Source organism: Salmo salar, chromosome ssa12 (genome assembly GCF_905237065.1).
Source record: "Salmo salar chromosome ssa12, Ssal_v3.1, whole genome shotgun sequence".
Classification (NCBI taxonomy): Eukaryota; Metazoa; Chordata; class Actinopteri; order Salmoniformes; family Salmonidae; genus Salmo; species Salmo salar.
The window spans coordinates 99,009,902-99,033,874 of NC_059453.1; the positions used below are offsets into that span (position 1 = coordinate 99,009,902).

The 23,973-nt window shown below is 47.5% G+C and overlaps 1 protein-coding gene across 1 annotated transcript; it reads right to left on the bottom strand.

Annotated features, from left to right (window-relative positions):
• Nucleotides 1-17,530: 17,530 nt before the first annotated feature.
• On the bottom strand, nt 17,531-20,586 carry LOC123725581 (5-aminolevulinate synthase, nonspecific, mitochondrial-like). The gene is made up of 4 exons (XM_045691986.1): nt 20,333-20,586; nt 19,413-19,681; nt 18,330-18,492; nt 17,531-17,945 (listed from the first exon to the last, which is right to left on the bottom strand). The coding sequence occupies exons 1-4, from the start codon at nt 20,364-20,366 to the stop codon at nt 17,785-17,787; spliced, it is 627 nt and encodes a 208-aa protein (XP_045547942.1). The 5' UTR covers nt 20,367-20,586; the 3' UTR covers nt 17,531-17,784.
• Between the last annotated feature and the right edge of the window lie 3,387 nt (nt 20,587-23,973).

A 23,973-nucleotide genomic window follows, 5' to 3' on the forward strand; every position in this document is an offset into this window, starting at 1 on the left:
CTAGGTATCCCCCCTTCCCTTTCCAACTGACTAGGTATCCCCCCTTTCCAACTGACTAGGTATCCCCCCTTTCCCTTTCCAACTGACTAGGTATCCCCCTTTCCCTTTCCAACCGACTAGGTATCCCCCTTTCCAACTGACTAGGTATCCCCCTTTCCCTTTCCAACTGACTAGGTATCCCCCTTTCCCTTTCCAACTGACTAGGTATCCCCCCTTTCCAACTGACTAGGTATCCCCCTTTCCAACTGACTAGGTATCCCCCCTTTCCCTTTCCAACTGACTAGGTATCCCCCCTTTCCAACTGACTAGGTATCCCCCCTTTCCAACTGACTAGGTATCCCCCCTTTCCAACTGACTAGGTATCCCCCCTTTCCAACTGACTAGGTATCCCCCTTTCCAACTGACTAGGTATCCCCCTTTCCAACTGACTAGGTATCCCCCCTTTCCAACTGACTAGGTATCCCCCCTTTCCAACTGACTAGGTATCCCCCTTTCCCTTTCCAACTGACTAGGTATCCCCCTTTCCAACTGACTAGGTATCCCCCTTTCCAACTGACTAGGTATCCCCCTTTCCAACTGACTAGGTATCCCCCTTTCCAACTGACTAGGTATCCCCCCTTTCCAACTGACTAGGTATCCCCCTTTCCCTTTCCAACTGACTAGGTATCCCCCTTTCCCTTTCCAACTGACTAGGTATCCCCCTTTCCAACTGACTAGGTATCCCCCCTTTCCAACTGACTAGGTATCCCCCCTTTCCAACTGACTAGGTATCCCCCCTTTCCCTTCCCAACTGACTAGGTATCCCCCTTCCCCTTCCCAACTGACTAGGTATCCCCTCTTTCCCTTCCCAACTGACTAGGTATCCCCCCTTTCCCTTCCCAACTGACTAGGTATCCCCCCTTTCCCTTTCCAACTGACTAGGTGTCTCCCTTTCCAACTGACTAGGTATCCCCCCTTTCCAACTGACTAGGTATCTCCCTTTCCAACTGACTAGGTATCCCCCCTTTCCAACTGACTAGGTATCCCCCCTTTCCCTTTCCAACTGACTAGGTATCCCCCCTTTCCAACTGACTAGGTATCCCCCCTTTCCAACTGACTAGGTATCCCCCCTTTCCCTTTCCAACTGACTAGGTATCCCACCTTTCCCTTTCCAACTGACTAGGTATCCCCCCTTTCCAACTGACTAGGTATCCCCCTTTCCCTTTCCAACTGACTAGGTATCCCCCCTTTCCAACTGACTAGGTATCCCCCCTTTCCAACTGACTAGGTATCCCCCTTTCCCTTTCCAACTGACTAGGTATCCCCCTTTCCAACTGACTAGGTATCCCCCTTTCCCTTTCCAACTGACTAGGTATCCCCCTTTCCAATTGACTAGGTATCCCCCTTTCCCTTTCCAACTGACTAGGTATCCCCCCTTTCAAACTGACTAGGTATCCCCCTTTCCCTTTCCAACTGACTAGGTATCCCCCCTTTCCAACTGACTAGGTATCCCCCCTTTCCAACTGACTAGGTATCCCCCCTTTCCCTTTCCAACTGACTAGGTATCCCCCTTTCCCTTTCCAACTGACTAGGTATCCCCCTTTCCAACTGACTAGGTATCCCCCTCCCTTTCCAACTGACTAGGTATCCCCCCCCTTTCCAACTGACTAGGTATCCCCCCCCCCTTTCCAACTGACTAGGTATCCCCCCTTTCCAACTGACTAGGTATCCCCCCTTTCCCTTTCCAACTGACTAGGTATCCCCCCTTTCCCTTTCCAACTGACTAGGTATCCCCCTTCCCTTTCCAACTGACTAGGTATCCCCCTTTCCAACTGACTAGGTATCCCCCTTTCCAACTGACTAGGTATCCCCCCTTTCCAACTGACTAGGTATCCCCCCTTTCCAACTGACTAGGTATCCCCCTTTCCAACTGACTAGGTATCCCCCTTTCCAACTGACTAGGTATCCCCCCTTTCCAACTGACTAGGTATCCCCCTTTCCAACTGACTAGGTATCCCCCCTTTCCAACTGACTAGGTATCCCCCCTTTCCAACTGACTAGGTATCCCCCCCTTTCCAACTGACTAGGTATCCCCCTTTCCCTTTCCAACTGACTAGGTATCCCCCCTTTCCCTTTCCAACTGACTAGGTATCCCCCCTTTCCCTTTCCAACTGACTAGGTATCCCCCCTTTCCCTTTCTTCCACTGTATAATCTCTGTTCAGGTCCAAATAGCATTCTAGACTGCTCTGTTTTTTACATTTCTTTCCAATGTGTCAAGTAATTATATCTTTTTTGTCTTTCTCTCTTGTTTCTCTCTCTCTTCTCTCTCTTTGTCTTTCACCATCCCTCTCCTCTGGTTCCTAACTGAATTGTTTTGCAATTAGATACTTGGGTAACAGTTGCTAGCCAGGTTAATCTCATCTAGATATAGTTACATATCATGGGAGGACACATCCGAGGCCAAATGACGCAACCAGAAGAGGAAGAATTTACAGGTACCAGTATCTGTTGTCAGGTCAGTAGGACCTAGTAATAATATGACTAATAAACTATGTTGAAAACATACACATCACACTCACAATACATCAAACCAAATCACCTATATTTCACATCCGGTATTTCCACAAAGACATAGTTCCTTTTTGTTTTTGTTTTTAAAGAGATGTTGAAGCAACCTTGATACAGGAACCTTACACAATGTTAACCATCAGAGATGAAGGAAGTTAAGCTGACTCTGTTGTGTGTGTGTGTGTGCCCTAAAACCAGCACGTTTCAGATATCAAGTATTTGAATTGAGACTGGTGAGCTTCCCTGCATTTCAACACGGTGTACTCCTCGACATTTCAACACCCCAATTCAGCTTCTTATTTACTGACATGGTTGTATTGTTAATAGCCTTGTTAGTTCAGTCCAGTCGTACTGTTATGTTTGTGAGCAAGGTAGTGGAGGACAGACAGACAGGTAGACAGACAGGTAGTGGAGGACAGACAGACAGGTAGTGGAGGACAGACAGACAGGTAGAGCAGGACAGACAGACAGGTAGTGGAGGACAGACAGACAGGTAGTGGAGGACAGACAGACAGGTAGTGGAGGACAGACAGACAGGTAGTGGAGGACAGACAGACAGGTAGAGCAGGACAGACAGACAGGTAGTGGAGGACAGAAAGACAGACAGACAGGTAGAGGAGGACAGACAGACCGGTAGTGGAGCCCTTTCAGAGACAGTAGAGCTGCCAAGCCAAGCAGCATTTATGTTATTATGAACACACTCCACCAATGGCTGTGTTGTATTTTGATACGCAGGTAAGAAGCTGCCCTGCATTTCAGACTGAGAACAGTGTTTTCTTTTATGGTGTGATATTTCTGTTGTGTAAAAATGGTGTTGTGTTGATTCTGGACCACTATGTTTTCACTTTGAATCTGGGTCATCTTAGATATCAGGGGCTTCCTGTTCTACCATCAGAATAAGGCCTTAGTAATTGTAATACGCCCCAGAGACAGAGCTGTGTCTCTCCTTGTTCAGTGTATAGGCCTGCATGTGGTAAAACAGCAGCTGGTGGAAGGACAACATCCTTGGTGCTTATTCAACACAGCTGATGTAACAAAATGGAGAGGTCAAATCCATCATGATTTATCTGTTCTAACAGGCCCACAATTTTGTTACTAAAATCACATTTTGGATATACAGTTGAAGTCAGAAGTTTACATACACCTTAGACAAATACATTTAAACTCAGTTTTTCACAATTCCTGACATTTAATCCTAGTAAACATTCCCTGTCTTAGGTCAGTTAGGATCACCACTTTATTTAATAATGTGAAATGTCAGAATAATAGTTGAGAGAATGATTTATTTCAGCTTTTATTTCTTTCATCACATTCCCAGTGGGTCAGAAGTTTAAATACACTCAATTAGTATTTGGTAGCATTGCCTTTAAATTGTTTAACTTGGGTCAAACGTTTCGGGTAGCCTTCCACAAGCTTCCCACAATAGGTTGGGTGAATTTTGGCTCATTCCTCCTGACAGAGCTGGTGTAACTGAGTCAGGTTTGTAGGCCTCCTTGCTCGCACATGCTTTTTCAGTTCTGCCCACACATTTTCTATAGGGTCAGGGCTTTGTGATGGGGCCACTCCAATACATTGACTTTGTTTTCCTTAAGCCATTTTGCCACAACTTTGGAAGTATGCTTGGGGTCATTGTTCATTTGGAAGACCCATTTGCGACCAAGCTATAACTTCCTGACTGATGTCTTGAGATGTTGCTTCAATATATCCACATAATTTTCCTGCCTCATGATGCCATCTACTTTGTGAAGTGCACCAGTCCCTCCTGCAGCAAAGCACCCCCACAACATGATGCTGCCTCCCCCGTGCTTCACGGTTGGGATGGTGTTCTTCGGCTTGCAAGCATCCCCCTTTTTCCTCCAAACATAACGATGGTCATTATGACCAAACAGTTCTATTTTTGTTTCATCAGACCAGAGGACATTTCTCCAAAAAGTATGATCTTTGTCCCATGTGCAGTTGCAAACCGTAGACTGGCTTTTTTATGGCAGTTTTGGAGCAGTGGCTTCTTCCTTGCTGAGTGGCCTTTCAGGTTATGTCGATATAGGACTTGTTTTACTGTGGATATAGATACTTTTGTACCTGTTTCCTCCAGCATCTTCACAAGGTCCTTTGCTGCTGTTCTGGGATTGATTTGCACTTTTCGCACCAAAGTACGTTAATCTCCTTCCTGAGCGGTATGACGGCTGCGTGGTCCCATGGTGTTTATACTTGCGTACTATTGTTTGTATAGATGAACATGGTACCTAGAGGCGTTTGGAAATTGCTCCCAAGGATGAACCAGACTTGTGGAGGTCTACAATAATTTTCCTGAGGTCTTGGCTGATTTCTTTTGATTTTCCCATGATGTCAAGCAAAGAGGCACTGAATTTGAAGGTAGGCCTTGAAATACATCCACAGGTACACCTCCAATTGACTCAAATGATGCCAATTAGCCTATCAGAAGCTTCTAAAGCCATGACATCATTTTCTGGAATTTTCCAAGCTGTTTAAAGTCACAGTCAACTTAGTGCATGTAAACTTCTGACCCACTGGAATTGTGATACAGTGAATTATAAGTGAAATAATCTGTCTGTAAACAATTGTTGGAAGAATGACTTGTGTCATGCACAAAGTAGATGTCCTAACCGACTTGCCAAAACTATAGTTTGTTAACAAGAAATTTGTGAAGACGTTGAAAAACTAGTTTTAATGATTCCAACCTAAGTGTATGTAAACTTCGGACGATAATATTTAGAAGTTGTCCTTTTCGTTTTTGGATCAAATGTCTGCTACTGGGTGACTCCTTGTAACGATCGTCGTGCAGGAAGGAAGAAGTGGACCAAGGCGCAGCTGGGAGCGAACACATGTTATTTATTACAGATTGAAATAACACGGTCAAAACAGAGAATACACGTATCGCTACTGCTCCAACAAAAGAGACAACAACCCACAAACATCGTGGGGGGAAAAGGAACTTAAATATGATTCCCCAATCAGAGGCAACTAGCGACAGCTGTCTCTGATTGGGAATCTACAGAACCCAACATAGAAATACGCCCCAAAGCAAGGCTATACCAAAACATAGAAAATAAACTATAGAAATGCCACACTCTGACCAAAATAGAAGAGTTCACCTGGTCAGGGCGTGACAGTACCCCCCCTCCAACGGTGCGTACTCCCGGCGCACCAACCTAAAGTCTATTAGGGGGGGGGACCCGGGTGGGCGCCTCACCCTCGGTGGAGGCTCTGGCCCCGGGCGTGTTTCTCCCCCTGCCTCCACCCTAGCCCTACCCCTCTGGCCCGGACTGGACCACGGTGGAGCGGCATGCTCAGGCTCCGGAGCGGAGCCGCCGACTGGAACAGGACTGGTCACCGGTGGACCGGACACAGGCCGTGCCGGACTGTGGACACGCGCCGTGGGCCTGGTGCGGGGAACAGGGACGGGCCGGACAGGACCGGGGACACGCACCACCAACCTGGTGCGGGGAGCAGGACGGGCCGGACTGGCCTGGGGACACGCACCACCAACCTGGTGCGGGGAGCAGGACGGGCCGGACTGGACTGGGGACGCGCACCACTAACCTGGTGTGGGGAGCAGGGACGGGCCGGACTGGGGACACGCACCACTAACCTGGTGCGGGGAGCAGGGACGGGCCGGACTGGACTGGACACGCGCACCACTAACCTGGTGCGGGGAGCAGGGATGGGCCGGACAGGACTGGGGACACACACCACTGGCTTGGTGCGGGGAGCAGGGACGGGCCGGACTGGACTGGGGACGCGCACCACTAACCTGGTGCGGGGAGCAGGGATGGGCCGGACAGGACTGGGGACACGCACCACTGGCTTGGTGCGGGGAGCAGGGATGGGCCGGACAGGACTGTGGACACGCACCACTAACCTGGTGCGGGGAGCAGGGACGGGCCGGACTGGACTGGGGACGCGCACCACTGGCTTGGTGCGGGGAGCAGGGATGGGCCGGACAGGACTGGGGACACGCACCACTAACCTGGTGCGGGGAGCAGGGACGGGCCGGACAGGACTGGGGACACGCACCACTAACCTGGTGCGGGGAGCAAGGACGGGCCGGACTGGACTGGGGGCACACACCACTGGCTTGGTGCGGGGAGCAGGGATGGGCCGGACAGGACTGTGGACACGCACCACTAACCTGGTGCGGGGAGCAGGGACGGGCCGGACTGGACTGTGACCGCACACCGGCGACACAGTGCGCATAAGCGGCGCCGGATATCCTGGACCGAGGAGGCGCACTGGAGGTCTGGAGTGCACAGCTGACATCACCCGTTCTGGCTCAACACCCACCTTAGCCTGGCAAGTGTGGAGCGCTGGCACAGAACGCACTGGGCTGTGTAGCCGTACCGGAGACACAGTGCGCGTCCTCGGCGCAGGATACATCGGACCGAGAAGGGGCACCGGAGGCCAGGAGCGCTGAGCCAGCACAACACGTCCTCGCTGAACACTCCCCCTAGCCCGGCAAATGTGGGGCGCTGGCACAGAGCGCACTGGGCTGTGCAGGCGCACTGGCGATACCGTGCGCACCTCTGCCACCCAAGGCTCTTCCTCCACGCTGTCACTACGCAGGTCCTCCAGGACCTGCCACATCTCTGCCTCCTCCTTCGCTGTTATCCCCCACGAGAGCAGTGGTCTGGGCTCTTCCTCTGCCCTTCCGGACCACCCCATTAGGCCCCCCCAAAAAAATTCTTGGGGGTGTCTTCCGGGCCTCCTCGACCGCCGCCTGCGACTCCTTCCACCGGCTGGCATCACCTCCTCGACCTGGGAATCCTTCCGCCAGGGTCCTTTCCCCGACATGATCTCCTCCCAGGTCCAGAACTCCTTTCCCTCGCGAGCCCATCTCTCGCGCTCCTTTTCCTCCCGCTGCTTGGTCCTGGTTCGGTGGGTTGTTCTGTAACGATCGTCGTGCAGGAAGGAAGAAGTGGACCAAGGCGCAGCTGGGAGCGAACACATGTTATTTATTACAGATTGAAATAACACGGTCAAAACAGAGAATACACGTATCGCTACTGCTCCAACAAAAGAGACAACCCACAAACATCGTGGGGGGAAAAGGAACTTAAATATGATTCCCCAATCAGAGGCAACTAGCGACAGCTGTCTCTGATTGGGAATCTACAGAACCCAACATAGAAATACGCCCCAAAGCAAGGCTATACCAAAACATAGAAAATAAACTATAGAAATGCCACACCCTGACCAAAATAGAAGAGTTCACCTGGTCAGGGGGTGACACTCCTGTTCGTATAAGCTGGTAGCATAGCTAGCCGGATAGAACTCGTTGGTGGTAGTACACATATCAACAATAGCCTGAATGTCAATGTTGCTGAGGGAAATGAGGGGGATTCAAATCCACAGGGGGATTTGTATGTGGCGTTTCCATGGCGTTTCCATTGTTTTGGTAGAATTCCATTGATCTCTTTACCACATTTATGAAGACTAAGGTCAGAGTGACCTGTCCTTCATCTATAGTCTGTCTACAGATGAAGGGCCTGTCCGCTCCTAGTTTTTCTACTCCTCAGAGACAGGGCTGGGTCTCCTCTCTACTCCTCAGAGACAGGGCTGGGTCTCCTCTCTACTCCTCAGAGACAGGGCTGGGTCTCCTCTCTACTCCTCAGAGACAGGGCTGGGTCTCCTCTCTACTCCTCAGAGACAGGGCTGGGTCTCCTCTCTACTCCTCAGAGACAGGGCTGGGTCTCCTCTCTACTCCTCAGAGACAGGGCTGGGTCTCCTCTCTACTCCTCAGAGACAGGGCTGGGTCTCCTCTCTACTCCTCAGAGACAGGGCTGGGTCTCCTCTCTACTCCTCAGAGACAGGGCTGGGTCTCCTCTCTACTCCTCAGAGACAGGGCTGGGTCTCCTCTCTACTCCTCAGAGACAGGGCTGGGTCTCCTCTCTACTCCTCAGAGACAGGGCTGGGTCTCCTAATTAGGACAAACAAATTAAACCCGTGTTTTCTTTGTGTTTTTTTTAGGCATAAATGGATGTTAAAGGAGACATTCTAGTGCTTTAGAAAGCACCCAGCGTGATGTTCACCAGCTGTTCTGTCTGGTCATCTTGACTTGCTTCTATTCCAACAGACAAAGCACCTCCAGATTGTCCCAGTGTGTGTGTGTGTGTGATGATTGGTCTCTCAGCAGTTCCCAGGCTTAGAGGAAATGTAAGAAGCACCGTGGTCTCCTAGCAACAGGTCATGAACAGATCCTAGTTCCTGTTTCTCCAGTGCCCCAAGGAGCGTTAAGCAACAACCTCAACCTCCTGTATTAGAAGACCAGACATCTGGTTCGTCTCAGGGTTTCAGATAAACAAAGACTGGTTCAGGGATGTGAATGGAACATAGACAAATCTGGAAGTTGTCTAGGAGACAGGGCAGTTTCAAATAGAACTGAATGGAGGATAAAGCAGGAATTCCTCGTTTTTCAGGACAAATCACATCCCTGATTTGTAAAGCCAAGTGAATGGACTTGAAGGTCTGAACATAATTCCCTGGGGCCATTTTGCTTGTTAGTTGAGTACTGACCCAGTGTTCCAGAGATGATGTCCATCTTGTGCATGATGCCGTCTCTGTCCCCGATACCTCCTCCCCTGGCGCCGTACAGCCCCACCGCATGGACCTCGTCTACAAACGTGATGGCTCCAAACTCATGGGCCACATCACACAACTCATTCAGAGGACACACCGCTCCTTTAAGACAAGATACACAGTATTATATAACCATTTCAGCGGGAGGCATTTTAAACAAGGTTACAGTGGGACACACCGCTCCTTTAAGAAACAAACGATTAATATCATATAATCCGTTTCATAGAGGTTGGATTGTATAGAAGAACATTATCTAAACATTATATACTGCTCAAAAAATAAAGGGAACACTTAAACAACACATCCTAGATCTGAATGAATGAAATAATCTTATTAAATACTTTTTTCTTTACATAGTTGAATGTGCTGACAACAGAATCACACAAAAACAATCAATGGAAATCCAATTTATCAACCCATGGAGGTCTGGATTTGGAGTCACACTCAAAATTAAAGTGGAAAACCACACTACAGGCTGATCCAACTTTGATGTAATGTCCTTAAAACAAGTCAAAATGAGGCTCAGTAGTGTGTGTGGCCTCCACGTGCCTGTATGACCTCCCTACAACGCCTGGGCATGCTCCTGATGAGGTGGCGGATGGTCTCCTGAGGGATCTCCTCCCAGACCTGGACTAAAGCATCCGCCAACTCCTGGACAGTCTGTGGTGCAACGTGGCGTTGGTGGATGGAGCGAGACATGATGTCCCAGATGTGCTCAATTGGATTCAGGTCTGGGGAACGGGCGGGCCAGTCCATAGCATCAATGCCTTCGTCTTGCAGGAACTGCTGACTCACTCCAGCCACATGAGGTCTAGCATTGTCTTGCATTAGGAGGAACCCAGGGCCAACCGCACCAGCATATGGTCTCACAAAGGGTCTGAGGATCTCATCTCGGTACCTAATGGCAGTCAGGCTACCTCTGGCGAGCACATGGAGGGCTGTGCGGCCCCCAAAGAAATGTCACCCCACACCATGACTGACCCACCGCCAAACCGGTCATGCTGGAGGATGTTGCAGGCAGCAGAACGTTCTCCACGGCGTCTCCAGACTCTGTCACATCTGTCACGTGCTCAGTGTGAACCTGCTTTCATCTGTGAAGAGCACAGGGCGCCAGTGGCAAATTTGCCAATCTTGGTGTTCTCTGGCAAATGCCAAACGTCCTGCACGGTGTTGGGCTGTAAGCACAACCCCCACCTGTGGACGTCGGGCCCTCATACCACCCTCATGGAGTCTGTTTCTGACCGTTTGAGCAGACACATGCACATTTGTGGCCTGCTGGAGGTCTTTTGCAGGGCTCTGGCAGTGCTTCTCCTGCTCCTCCTTGCTCAAAGGCGGAGGTAGCGGTCCTGCTGCTGGGTTGTTGCCCTCCTACGGCCTCCTCCACGTCTCCTGATGTACTGGCCTGTCTCCTGGTAGCGCCTCCATGCTCTGGACACTACGCTGACAGACACAGCAAACCTTCTTGCCACAGCTCGCATTGATGTGCCATCTGGATGAGCTGCACTACCTGAGCCACTTGTGTGGGTTGTAGACTCCGTCTCATGCTACCACTAGAGTGAAAGCACCACCGGCATTCAAAAGTGACCAAAACATCAGCCAGGAAGCATAGGAACTGAGACGTGGTCTGTGGTCCCCACCTGCAGAACCACTCCTTTATTGGGGGTGTCTTGCTAATTGCCTATAATTTCCACCTGTTGTCTATTCGATTTGCACAACAGCATGTGAAATGTATTGTCAATCAGTGTTGCTTCCTAAGGGGACAGTTTGATTTCACAGAAGTGTGATTGACTTGGAGTTACATTGTGTTGTTTAAGTGTTCCCTTTATTTTTTTGAGCAGTGTATAAACAGGGCAGTGTTCATTTTGGAACCTATTTTGGAGGTAGTTTTAGTCTTAAAATATATATAAACTCAGCAAAAAAATAAACATCCCATTTTCAGGACCCTGTCTTTCAAAGATAATTCGCACAAATCCAAATAACAGTAAAGGGTTTAAACACTGTTTCCCATGCTAGTTCAATGAACCATAAACAATTAAGACACTAACAGCTTACAGACGGTAAGCAATTAAGGTCACAGTTATGAAAATGTAGGACACTAAAGAGGCCTTTCTACTGACTCTGAAAAACACAAAAAAAAAAGATGCCCAGGGTCCCTGCTCATCTGCGTGAACGTGCCTTAGGCATGTTGCAAGGAGGCATGAGGACTGCAGATGTGGCCAGGGTAATAAATTGCAATGTCCGTACTGTGAGACGCCTAAGACAGCGCTAAAGGGAGACAGGACTGACAGCTGATCGTCCTCGCAGTGGCAGACCACGTGTAACAACACCTGCACAGGATCGGTATATCTGAACATCACAACTTCGGGACAGGTACAGGATGGCAAAAACAACTGCCCGAGTTACACCGGGAACACACAATCCCTCCATCAGTGCTCAGACTGTCCGCAATAGGCTGAGAGAGGCTGGACTGAGGGATTGTAGGCCTATTGTAAGGCAGGTCCTCACCAGACATCACCAGCAACAACGTCGCCTATGGGCACAAACCCACCGTCGCAGGGCTGGACCAGACAGGACTGGCAATAAGTGCTCTTCACTGACGAGTCGCGGTTTTGTCTCACCAGGGGTGTTGGTCTGTGCGTGATTTCCTGCAAGACAGGAATGTCAGTGTTCTGCCACGGCCAGCGAAGAGCCCGGATCTCAATCCCATTAAGCACGTCTGGGATCTGTTGGATCGGAGGATGAGGGCTAGGGTCATTCCCCCCAGAAATGTCCGGGAACTTGCAGGTGCCATGGTGGAAGAGTGGGGTAACATCTCATAGCAAGAACTGGCAAATCTGGTGCAGTCCATGAGGAGACGCCCTGCAGTACTTAATGCAGCTGGTGGCCACACCAGATACTGACTGTTACTTTTGATTTTGACCCCCACCTTTGTTCAGGGACACATTATTCAATTTCTGTTAGTCACATGTCTGTGGAACTTGTTCAGTTTATGTCTCAGTTGTTGAATCGTGTTATGTTCATAGAAATATTTACACATGTTAAGTTTGCTGAAAATAATCGCAGTTGACAGTGAGAGGACGTTTCTTTTTTTGCTGAGTTTATATATATATATATATATATACACTACCGTTCAAAAGTTTGGGGTCACTGAGAAACGTCATTGTTTTTGAAAGAAAAGCAAATTTTTTGTCCATTAAAATAACATAAAATCTATCAGAAACACAGCGTAGACAATGTTAATGTTGTAAATGAATATCTACGTATAGAGGCCCATTATCAGCAACCATCACTCCTGTGTTCCAATGGCATGTTGTGTTAGCTAATACAAGTTTATCATTTTAAAAGGCTAATTGATCATTAGAAAACCCTTTTGCAATCATGTTAGCACAGCTGAAAACTGCTGTACTGAGTAAAGAAGCTATAAAACTGGCCTTCTTTAGACTAGTTGCGTATCTGGAGCATCAGCATTTGTGGATTCGATTACAGGCTCAAAATGGCAAGAAACAAAGAACTTTCTTCTGAATCTCGTCAGTCTATTCTTGTTCTAAGAAATTAAGGCTATTCCATGCGAGAAATTGCCAAGAAACTGAAGATCTCGTATAACGCTGTGTCCTACTCCCTTCACAGAACAGAGCAAACTGGCTCTAACCAGAATAGAAAGAGGAGTGGGAGGCCCCGGTGCACAACTGAGCAAGAGGACAAGTACATAAAAGTGTCTAGTTTGAGAAACAGACGCCTCTCAAGTCCTCAACTGGCAGCTTCATTAAATAGTACCCGCAAAACACCAGTCTCAACGTCAACAGTGAAGAGGCGACTCCGGGATGCTGGGCTTCTAGGCAGAGGTCCTCTGTCCAGTGTCTGTGTTCTTTTGCCCATCTTAATCTTTTATTTTTATTGGCCAGTCTGAGATATGGCTTTTTCTTTGCAACTCTGCCTAGACGGCCAGCATCCCGAAGTCGCCTTTCGACTGTTTTTATTGTTCATTCTGTGTTTGAAATTCACTTCTCGACTGAAGGACCTTACAGATAATTGTATGTAAGCGGTACAGAGATGGAGCTAATCACTAAGATAATTTTCTTTATCACCATTATTGAACACAGAGTGAGTTCATGCAATTTATCGGACTTGTTAAGCAAATGTTTACTGTTGAATTTATTTAGGCTTTCCATAACAAAGGGGTTGAATACTTGACAAGACATTTCAGCTTTTTATTTGTTATAAATAAATAAAATAAAAAATACACTGACATTATGGGTTATTGTGTATAGATCAGTGACACAAAATCTCGAATTTAGGCTGTAACAAAAAAAAAAAATTGGAAAAAGTAAAGGGGTAATTTGAAAGCTCTGTATCAGTCAAGAGGTTTACTTTCTGAAAGCCTCTGTAATACAGGGAGTTTATAGACAAGCAAACACCAAACACACCAACAGCCGTAAAGAGGTGACAATAACGCCTCTTGGCAGGGCCCTCAGATCCTCAAAATATTCTACCTCTGCACCATTGAGAGCATCTTGACAGGCTGCATCACCGCCTGGTATGACAACTGCTTGGCATCGCTACAGAGCGTAGTGTGGATGACCCAGTACATCACTGGGACTGAGTTCCACTGCCATTCAGGATCTCTATACCAGGTGGGGTCAGAGGATGGCACTAAAAAAAATGTCAAAGACTCACTCAAGTCATAGACAGTTCACTCAGCTAGGAACCTGATCAGTTTCTACCCCCAAGCCATAACACTACTAAATAGTTACCTGGACTATATACATTGAATCTTTTTGCACTATTTTATTTAACTAGGCAGGTCAGTTAAGAACAAGTTCTTATTTACACTGATGGCCTAGGAACAGTGGGTTAACTGCTTTGTTCAGGGGAACAGTGGGTTAACTGCCTTGTTCAGGGGAACAGTGGGTTAACTGCCTTGTTCAGGGGAACAGTGGGTTAACTGCCTTGTTCAGGGGAACAGTGGGTTAACTGCCTTGTTCAGGGGAACAGTGGGTTAACTGCCTTGTTCAGGGGAACAGTGGGTTAACTGCCTTGTTCAGGGGAACAGTGGGTTAACTGCCTTGTTCAGGGGAACAGTGGGTTAACTGCTTTGTTCAGGGGAACAGTGGGTTAACTGCCTTGTTCAGGGGAACAGTGGGTTAACTGCCTTGTTCAGGGGAACAGTGGGTTAACTGCCTTGTTCAGGGGAACAGTGGGTTAACTGCTTTGTTCAGGGGAACAGTGGGTTAACTGCCTTGTTCAGGGGAACAGTGGGTTAACTGCCTTGTTCAGGGGAACAGTGGGTTAACTGCCTTGTTCAGGGGAACAGTGGGTTAACTGCCTTGTTCAGGGGAACAGTGGGTTAACTGCCTTGTTCAGGGGAACAGTGGGTTAACTGCTTTGTTCAGGGGAACAGTGGGTTAACTGCTTTGTTCAGGGGAACAGTGGGTTAACTGCTTTGTTCAGGGGAACAGTGGGTTAACTGCTTTGTTCAGGGGAACAGTGGGTTAACTGCTTTGTTCAGGGGAACAGTGGGTTAACTGCTTTGTTCAGGGGAACAGTGGGTTAACTGCTTTGTTCAGGGGAACAGTGGGTTAACTGCTTTGTTCAGGGGAACAGTGGGTTAACTGCTTTGTTCAGGGGAACAGTGGGTTAACTGCTTTGTTCAGGGGAACAGTGGGTTAACTGCCTTGTTCAGGGGAACAGTGGGTTAACTGCCTTGTTCAGGGGAACAGTGGGTTAACTGCCTTGTTCAGGGGATCAGTGGGTTAACTGCCTTGTTCAGGGGAACAGTGGGTTAACTGCCTTGTTCAGGGGAACAGTGGGTTAACTGCCTTGTTCAGGGGAACAGTGGGTTAACTGCCTTGTTCAGGGGAACAGTGGGTTAACTGCCTTGTTCAGGGGAACAGTGGGTTAACTGCCTTGTTCAGGGGAACAGTGGGTTAACTGCCTTGTTCAGGGGAACAGTGGGTTAACTGCCTTGTTCAGGGGAACAGTGGGTTAACTGCCTTGTTCAGGGGAACAGTGGGTTAACTGCCTTGTTCAGGGGAACAGTGGGTTAACTGCCTTGTTCAGGGGAACAGTGGGTTAACTGCTTTGTTCAGGGGAACAGTGGGTTAACTGCTTTGTTCAGGGGAACAGTGGGTTAACTGCTTTGTTCAGGGGAACAGTGGGTTAACTGCTTTGTTCAGGGGAACAGTGGGTTAACTGCTTTGTTCAGGGGAACAGTGGGTTAACTGCTTTGTTCAGGGGAACAGTGGGTTAACTGCTTTGTTCAGGGGAACAGTGGGTTAACTGCCTTGTTCAGGGGAACAGTGGGTTAACTGCCTTGTTCAGGGGAACAGTGGGTTAACTGCCTTGTTCAGGGGAACAGTGGGTTAACTGCCTTGTTCAGGGGAACAGTGGGTTAACTGCCTTGTTCAGGGGAACAGTGGGTTAACTGCCTTGTTCAGGGGAACAGTGGGTTAACTGCCTTGTTCAGAGGAACAGTGGGTTAACTGCCTTGTTCAGAGGAACAGTGGGTTAACTGCTTTGTTCAGGGGAACAGTGGGTTAACTGCCTTGTTCAGGGGAACAGTGGGTTAACTGCCTTGTTCAGGGGAACAGTGGGTTAACTGCCTTGTTCTGGGGAACTGTGGGTTAACTGCCTTGTTCTGGGGAACTGTGGGTTAACTGCCTTGTTCAGGGGAACTGTGGGTTAACTGCCTTGTTCAGGGGAACAGTGGGTTAACTGCCTTGTTCAGAGGAACAGTGGGTTAACTGCTTTGTTCAGGGGAACAGTGGGTTAACTGCCTTGTTCAGGGGAACAGTGGGTTAACTGCCTTGTTCAGGGGAACAGTGGGTTAACTGCCTTGTTCTGGGGAACTGTGGGTTAACTGCCTTGTTCTGGGGAACTGTGGGTTAACTGCCTTGTTCAGGGGAACTGTGGGTTAACTGCCTTGTTCAGGGGAACAGTGGGTTAACTGCCTTGTTCAGGGGCAGAACAGATTTTTTTATCAGCTCGGGGATTCGATCTAGCAACCTATCGGTTACTGGCCCAACAACTCTTAACACTTGGCTACCTGCCGCCACTAACTTGGACTCATCACATACGCTGCTGCTACCGTTTGTGTCACTTTATTCACAGTTCTGTCTACATCAATTACCTCGTACCCCTGCACATCAACTCAGTACTGCTACCCCTTTCATATAGCCGAGTTATTACTCCATGTGTATCTATTGTTATGAGTTTTACTTGATTATTACAACTGTTAACTCTCTCTGCATTGTTGGGAAGGTCCTGTCAGTAAGCATTTCACCGTTAGTCTACGCCAGTTTAAAGCATGTGACAATTTGTTTTCATTCATTGGCTGCATTTAGACAGGCAGTCTATTTCATATTTTTTTTACAATAAATTGGTCTTTTGACCAATGCATTGGACAGACAAGTAAGGCGCGAGATGCGACTGTAATGTGGTGAGGAGAGAGCAAGAGAAGGTGAAGGAGGCTTGAAGCACTTGGCATCTTATGACATGCATTATCTGAATTATACCTACGGAGGAGCGGCATCTACGGAGGAACTTTGGTCCAAAGAGGTTCAGAGGTAGCTAGCAAGTGAACAAGCTTGTGTATGCAGCGTGGCATCAGAATTAAACTAAATCAAGTCTTACTTTTTTGTAGTTAAATCCAATGTGAAACGTGACTATAGTATCCTTAACTAGTATTGAAAACGTGAATCCAGTATTCTCCAATTAAATCTCCCTGATCTCTGAATCACTCTTGAAACATTAGTAGGCTATGCTTTGGAGGGTGAGGGACAGGTAGCCTATAAACGGAAAGATTTTCAGCTGTCAGACATTGGAATAAGTTTGAGTGACGGCTTTGCATAGGCTGTTTTTTTGTGGGACGGGAGGGGTTTGAGATTTATTAAACGGTTCCCATGCGTTTAAAATGAACAGTTCTGTTCCAGAACAGTATTGATTGCTTTCGTTCCTGGTTCAGATTCTTTTAATCAAGAAATTCCCTTCGTTTTAAGTCCACTGAACCGGTTCCAGCCGCTAGTCAGAAGACCATTTAGTGGAAAAAAATAAATAAAAATTGTGTAGAATCCGAGTCTGTCCGTCTAAATTGCAGCTATGGAGAAATGTCAGGACCCAGAACTGTCACGAGGCTACTTCCTATTCAGAGTGTAGAAAATCTCTTATCTGGGGATGCCATCTATAATGCAAGCCTGATCCCAGATCTGTTGGCAACTCCACATTCAGTGACAAGGAGTTGGCACTAAATCACCAAGATTGGTACTCTGGCTACCGTCATGAATATTAAGTATATAGGACACTATTTGTTATAAAAACGTCCTCATTGGGGTGGACTTCATGTTCAAACCAAACGACTTTAATGTGACCAAGTGAACGTGACAATAACACAGAAACATTCAAGTTATTTATTTCGACAATCTAGTGCCCATGGAATACTCAATAATAAGTTATGACACTTATAAAATACAAATATAGATATAAATTCTATGACGTCCCAAACGGTACCCTATTCCCTTGCTAGTGTGCTACTTTTGACGAGAGCCTTATGGCCCCTGGTGAAAAAAGTTGCGCACTAGCAAGGTAATAAAAATAAAGTGCCAATGAGTGACGGAGGAATGGGTTGAGTGTATTCTGTAGTGTGTCCATCATGCGTGAGCTGAGATGGAGTGACTCAGGCCTCTGAAGTAAGACTGTTCTCTCTCCGTCATCAGCTCAAAGTGAAGGGGCTGCCGGCAGAAGTTACACTCCGCTGATGATTGGGACTTCAGAGGTAGACCCGACTCCTTCCACGTCTGAACCAGCTTCTCTGAAGGAGGGGGGACAATATTGTTTTTTTTAAGGAGGATGTACATGACTATTTCCTTAAGTTATATGCTTACTGAAAAACCCACCAAGGTTTTACAAAACAAAAATCATAAAGTTCATATTTTACTACCGGGGTCTTCACGCTGTCACAAATATTATTTATCCAGCCACAGAAGTATACTTCAGTGGTATATCTGGATAAACATGGCGTTAAAGTGGGAGTTGAACCCTTGACCCCCCCCCCACCTCAAAACATTCCCTTCAGTTTTATGCCTAGTACTGAACACGACAAGAGGTTCACAACAAACAAAAAAACCGTTTGAGGAAACCATTGAGGGCAGTCAGTTCCTGTTTACTAGCCAGCTAGACCGAACATGTCCCTTACCGACAAAGTAGGTCATCATCTGAGGGGTGTGGTGTGGCGTGGGGGCGATGCGTAGAAGCTCCTCCCCTCTGGCGACCGTGGGATAGTTGATGGCCTGGACGTAGACGTTGTAACGACTCATCATGATGTCAGAGACCTCCGTGTTCTTCTCCGCGTCGGACACCTGCAATAAATCCATCCATCCATTTAGGACCACGGCCATAGTAACACGGTTGAGGTCTATCAATAAACAAGTGTTTTTAGGTCAAAGTGTCATAAGGCTGAGGATGTCGATAAACAGTGACAAGGTTGATGGAGGACAACGCCGAGCTCTCTAGGTGTGAGAATGGGCAGGGCCAGGAGTTGTGCTCAGGGATAACTCTGGGCTCTAGTTAAGCTATGATCATGTCATGTGCAGCATCCTGCCGGTAAAGTACACCGAGTGGACAAAACATTAAGAACACCTTCTGAATATTGAGTTGCGTGTGTCGTGTCCATCCTTTTGCCTTCAGAACAGCCTCAATTCTTCAGGGCATGGACTCTACAAGGGGTGGAAATAATCCTACAGGGACGCTGGGCCACGTTGACCCAAACACTTCCCAGTTAAATTTGTCTCCAGTTGGCTGGATGTCCTTTGGGTGGTGGACCATTCTTGAGACACACAGGGAACAGTGGAAAGTGGAAAAACCCAGCAACGTTGCAGTTCTTGACACAAACCAGGGCACCTACTACCACACCCTGCTCAAAGGCACTTAAATGTTTTGTCTTTCCCGTTCACCCTCTGAATGGCACATGTACACAATCCATGTCTCAAGGCTTAAAATTCCTTCTTTATCCCGTCTCCTGCCCTTCATCTACACTGATTGAAGTGGATTTAACAGGTGACATCAATAAGGGATCATAGCTTTGACCTGTATTCACCTGGTCAGTCTGTCATTTCGGAAGATTAAAGGATTGATTGTATTAATTCAGCACACCTGAAATTTAAAGGTAATTTCTGATTGAGCTGACATTCGCAGCGTTTACCGCCAATGAAAGCGGAAACATTGCCTTTAAATTTAATTCACGCTATAGTGCTGAACCCTAAGTTGTAGTGATTCTTACTCTGACAGGGATGATGTGAGAGGGACAGTGGACGACGGGCAGTCCGGAGTCCATGAGCATCTGCCTCAGCAGCTTCACGTTACGCTGGTGTTTCCTCCGGAGGGAGCGGCCCTCCTCCCCTTTAAGGGTCTGGATGGACTCGCGGGCGCCAGCCAGCAGCATGGGAGGTAGAGACGTGGTGAATATGAAGCCTGCAGCGTAGCTACGCACTGTGTCCACCAGGGCATCGGTACTGGCGATGTAGCCTCCAACACAGCCAAACGCCTTGCCTGGAAGAACATATCATTAACACTAATTAGGACAAACAAATTAAACCCGTGTTATTTTTTTGTGTTTTTTTTAGGCGTAAATGGATGTTAAAGGAGACATTCTAGTGCTTTAGAAAGCACCCAGCGTGATGTTCACCAGCTGTTCTGTCTGGTCATCTTGACTTGCTTCTATTCCAACAGACAAAGCACCTCCAGATTGTCCCTGTGTGTGTGTGTGTGTGTGTGTGTGTGTGTGTGTGTGTGTGTGTGATGATGATTGGTCTCTCAGCAGTCCCCAGGCTTAGAGGAAATGTAAGAAGCACCGTGGTCTCCTAGCAACAGGTCATGAACAGATCCTAGTTCCTGTTTCTCCAGTACCCCAAGGAGCGTTAAGCAACAACCTCAACCTCCTGTATTAGAAGACCAGACATCTGGTTCGTCTCAGGGTTTCAGATAAACAAAGACTGGTTCAGGGATGTGAATGGAACATAGACAAATCTGGAAGTTGTCTAGGAGACAGGGCAGTTTCAAATAGAACTGATTGGAGGATAAAGCAGGAATTCCTCGTTTTTCAGGACAAATCACATCCCTGATTTGTAAAGCCAAGTGAATGGACTTGAAGGTCTAAACATAATTCCCTGGGGCCATTTTGCTTGTTAGTTGAGTACTGACCCAGTGTTCCAGAGATGATGTCCATCTTGTGCATGATGCCGTCTCTGTCCCCGATACCTCCTCCCCTGGCGCCGTACAGCCCCACCGCATGGACCTCGTCTACAAACGTGATGGCTCCAAACTCATGGGCCACATCACACAACTCATTCAGAGGACACACCGCTCCTTTAAGACAAGATACACAGTATTATATAACCATTTCAGCGGGAGGCATTTTAAACAAGGTTACAGTGGGACACACCGCTCCTTTAAGAAACAAACGATTAATATCATATAATCCGTTTCATAGAGGTTGGATTGTATAGAAGAACATTATCTAAACATTATATACTGCTCAAAAAAATAAAGGGAACACTTAAACAACACATCCTAGATCTGAATGAATGAAATAATCTTATTAAATACTTTTTTCTTTACATAGTTGAATGTGCTGACAACAGAATCACACAAAAACAATCAATGGAAATCCAATTTATCAACCCATGGAGGTCTGGATTTGGAGTCACACTCAAAATTAAAGTGGAAAACCACACTACAGGCTGATCCAACTTTGATGTAATGTCCTTAAAACAAGTCAAAATGAGGCTCAGTAGTGTGTGTGGCCTCCACGTGCCTGTATGACCTCCCTACAACGCCTGGGCATGCTCCTGATGAGGTGGCGGATGGTCTCCTGAGGGATCTCCTCCCAGACCTGGACTAAAGCATCCGCCAACTCCTGGACAGTCTGTGGTGCAACGTGGCGTTGGTGGATGGAGCGAGACATGATGTCCCAGATGTGCTCAATTGGATTCAGGTCTGGGGAACGGGCGGGCCAGTCCATAGCATCAATGCCTTCGTCTTGCAGGAACTGCTGACTCACTCCAGCCACATGAGGTCTAGCATTGTCTTGCATTAGGAGGAACCCAGGGCCAACTGCACCAGCATATGGTCTCACAAAGGGTCTGAGGATCTCATCTCGGTACCTAATGGCAGTCAGGCTACCTCTGGCGAGCACATGGAGGGCTGTGCGGCCCCCCAAAGAAATGTCACCCCACACCATGACTGACCCACCGCCAAACCGGTCATGCTGGAGGATGTTGCAGGCAGCAGAACGTTCTCCACGGCGTCTCCAGACTCTGTCACATCTGTCACATGCTCAGTGTGAACCTGCTTTCATCTGTGAATTTGCCAATCTTGGTGTTCTCTGGCAAATGCCAAACGTCCTGCACGGTGTTGGGCTGTAAGCACAACCCCCACCTGTGGACGTCGGGCCCTCATACCACCCTCATGGAGTCTGTTTCTGACCGTTTGAGCAGACACATGCACATTTGTGGCCTGCTGGAGGTCTTTTGCAGGGCTCTGGCAGTGCTTCTCCTGCTCCTCCTTGCTCAAAGGCGGAGGTAGCGGTCCTGCTGCTGGGTTGTTGCCCTCCTACGGCCTCCTCCACGTCTCCTGATGTACTGGCCTGTCTCCTGGTAGCGCCTCCATGCTCTGGACACTACGCTGACAGACACAGCAAACCTTCTTGCCACAGCTCGCATTGATGTGCCATCTGGATGAGCTGCACTACCTGAGCCACTTGTGTGGGTTGTAGACTCCGTCTCATGCTACCACTAGAGTGAAAGCACCACCGGCATTCAAAAGTGACCAAAACATCAGCCAGGAAGCATAGGAACTGAGACGTGGTCTGTGGTCCCCACCTGCAGAACCACTCCTTTATTGGGGGTGTCTTGCTAATTGCCTATAATTTCCACCTGTTATCTATTCCATTTGCACAACAGCATGTGAAATGTATTGTCAATCAGTGTTGCTTCCTAAGTGGACAGTTTGATTTCACAGAAGTGTGATTGACTTGGAGTTACATTGTGTTGTTTAAGTGTTCCCTTTATTTTTTTGAGCAGTGTATAAACAGGGCAGTGTTCATTTTGGAACCTATTTTGGAGGTAGTTTTAGTCTTAAAATATATATAAACTCAGCAAAAAAAGAAACATCCCATTTTCAGGACCCTGTCTTTCAAAGATAATTCGCACAAATCCAAATAACAGTAAAGGGTTTAAACACTGTTTCCCATGCTAGTTCAATGAACCATAAACAATTAAGACACTAACAGCTTACAGACGGTAAGCAATTAAGGTCACAGTTATGAAAATGTAGGACACTAAAGAGGCCTTTCTACTGACTCTGAAAAACACAACAAAAAAAAGATGCCCAGGGTCCCTGCTCATCTGCGTGAACGTGCCTTAGGCATGTTGCAAGGAGGCATGAGGACTGCAGATGTGGCCAGGGTAATAAATTGCAATGTCCGTACTGTGAGACGCCTAAGACAGCGCTAAAGGGAGACAGGACTGACAGCTGATCGTCCTCGCAGTGGCAGACCACGTGTAACAACACCTGCACAGGATCGGTATATCTGAACATCACAACTTCGGGACAGGTACAGGATGGCAAAAACAACTGCCCGAGTTACACCGGGAACACACAATCCCTCCATCAGTGCTCAGACTGTCCGCAATAGGCTGAGAGAGGCTGGACTGAGGGATTGTAGGCCTATTGTAAGGCAGGTCCTCACCAGACATCACCAGCAACAACGTCGCCTATGGGCACAAACCCACCGTCGCAGGGCTGGACCAGACAGGACTGGCAATAAGTGCTCTTCACTGACGAGTCGCGGTTTTGTCTCACCAGGGGTGTTGGTCTGTGCGTGATTTCCTGCAAGACAGGAATGTCAGTGTTCTGCCACGGCCAGCGAAGAGCCCGGATCTCAATCCCATTAAGCACGTCTGGGATCTGTTGGATCGGAGGATGAGGGCTAGGGTCATTCCCCCCAGAAATGTCCGGGAACTTGCAGGTGCCATGGTGGAAGAGTGGGGTAACATCTCATAGCAAGAACTGGCAAATCTGGTGCAGTCCATGAGGAGACGCCCTGCAGTACTTAATGCAGCTGGTGGCCACACCAGATACTGACTGTTACTTTTGATTTTGACCCCCACCTTTGTTCAGGGACACATTATTCCATTTCTGTTAGTCACATGTCTGTGGAACTTGTTCAGTTTATGTCTCAGTTGTTGAATCGTGTTATGTTCATAGAAATATTTACACATGTTAAGTTTGCTGAAAATAATCGCAGTTGACAGTGAGAGGACGTTTCTTTTTTTGCTGAGTTTATATATATATATATATACACTACCGTTCAAAAGTTTGGTGTCACTGAGAAACGTCATTGTTTTTGAAAGAAAAGCCAATTTTTTGTCCATTAAAATAACATAAAATCTATCAGAAACACAGCGTAGACAATGTTAATGTTGTAAATGAATATCTAGGTATAGAGGCCCATTATCAGCAACCATCACTCCTGTGTTCCAATGGCATGTTGTGTTAGCTAATACAAGTTTATCATTTTAAAAGGCTAATTGATCATTAGAAAACCCTTTTGCAATCATGTTAGCACAGCTGAAAACTGCTGTACTGAGTAAAGAAGCTATAAAACTGGCCTTCTTTAGACTAGTTGCGTATCTGGAGCATCAGCATTTGTGGATTCGATTACAGGCTCAAAATGGCAAGAAACAAAGAACTTTCTTCTGAATCTCGTCAGTCTATTCTTGTTCTAAGAAATTAAGGCTATTCCATGCGAGAAATTGCCAAGAAACTGAAGATCTCGTATA

Coding starts and splice junctions, on each gene's coding strand:
- LOC123725581 (XM_045691986.1), bottom strand. CDS start 20,366: ATGCACAAGATGGACATCATCTCTGGAACACTGG. Junction 19,682..20,332: donor CATCATCTCTGGAACACTGG/GTCAGTACTCAA, acceptor ATGTTCTTCCAG/GCAAGGCGTTTGGCTGTGTT. Junction 17,946..18,329: donor GATGATGACCTACTTTGTCG/GTAAGGGACATG, acceptor CCCCTCCTTCAG/AGAAGCTGGTTCAGACGTGG.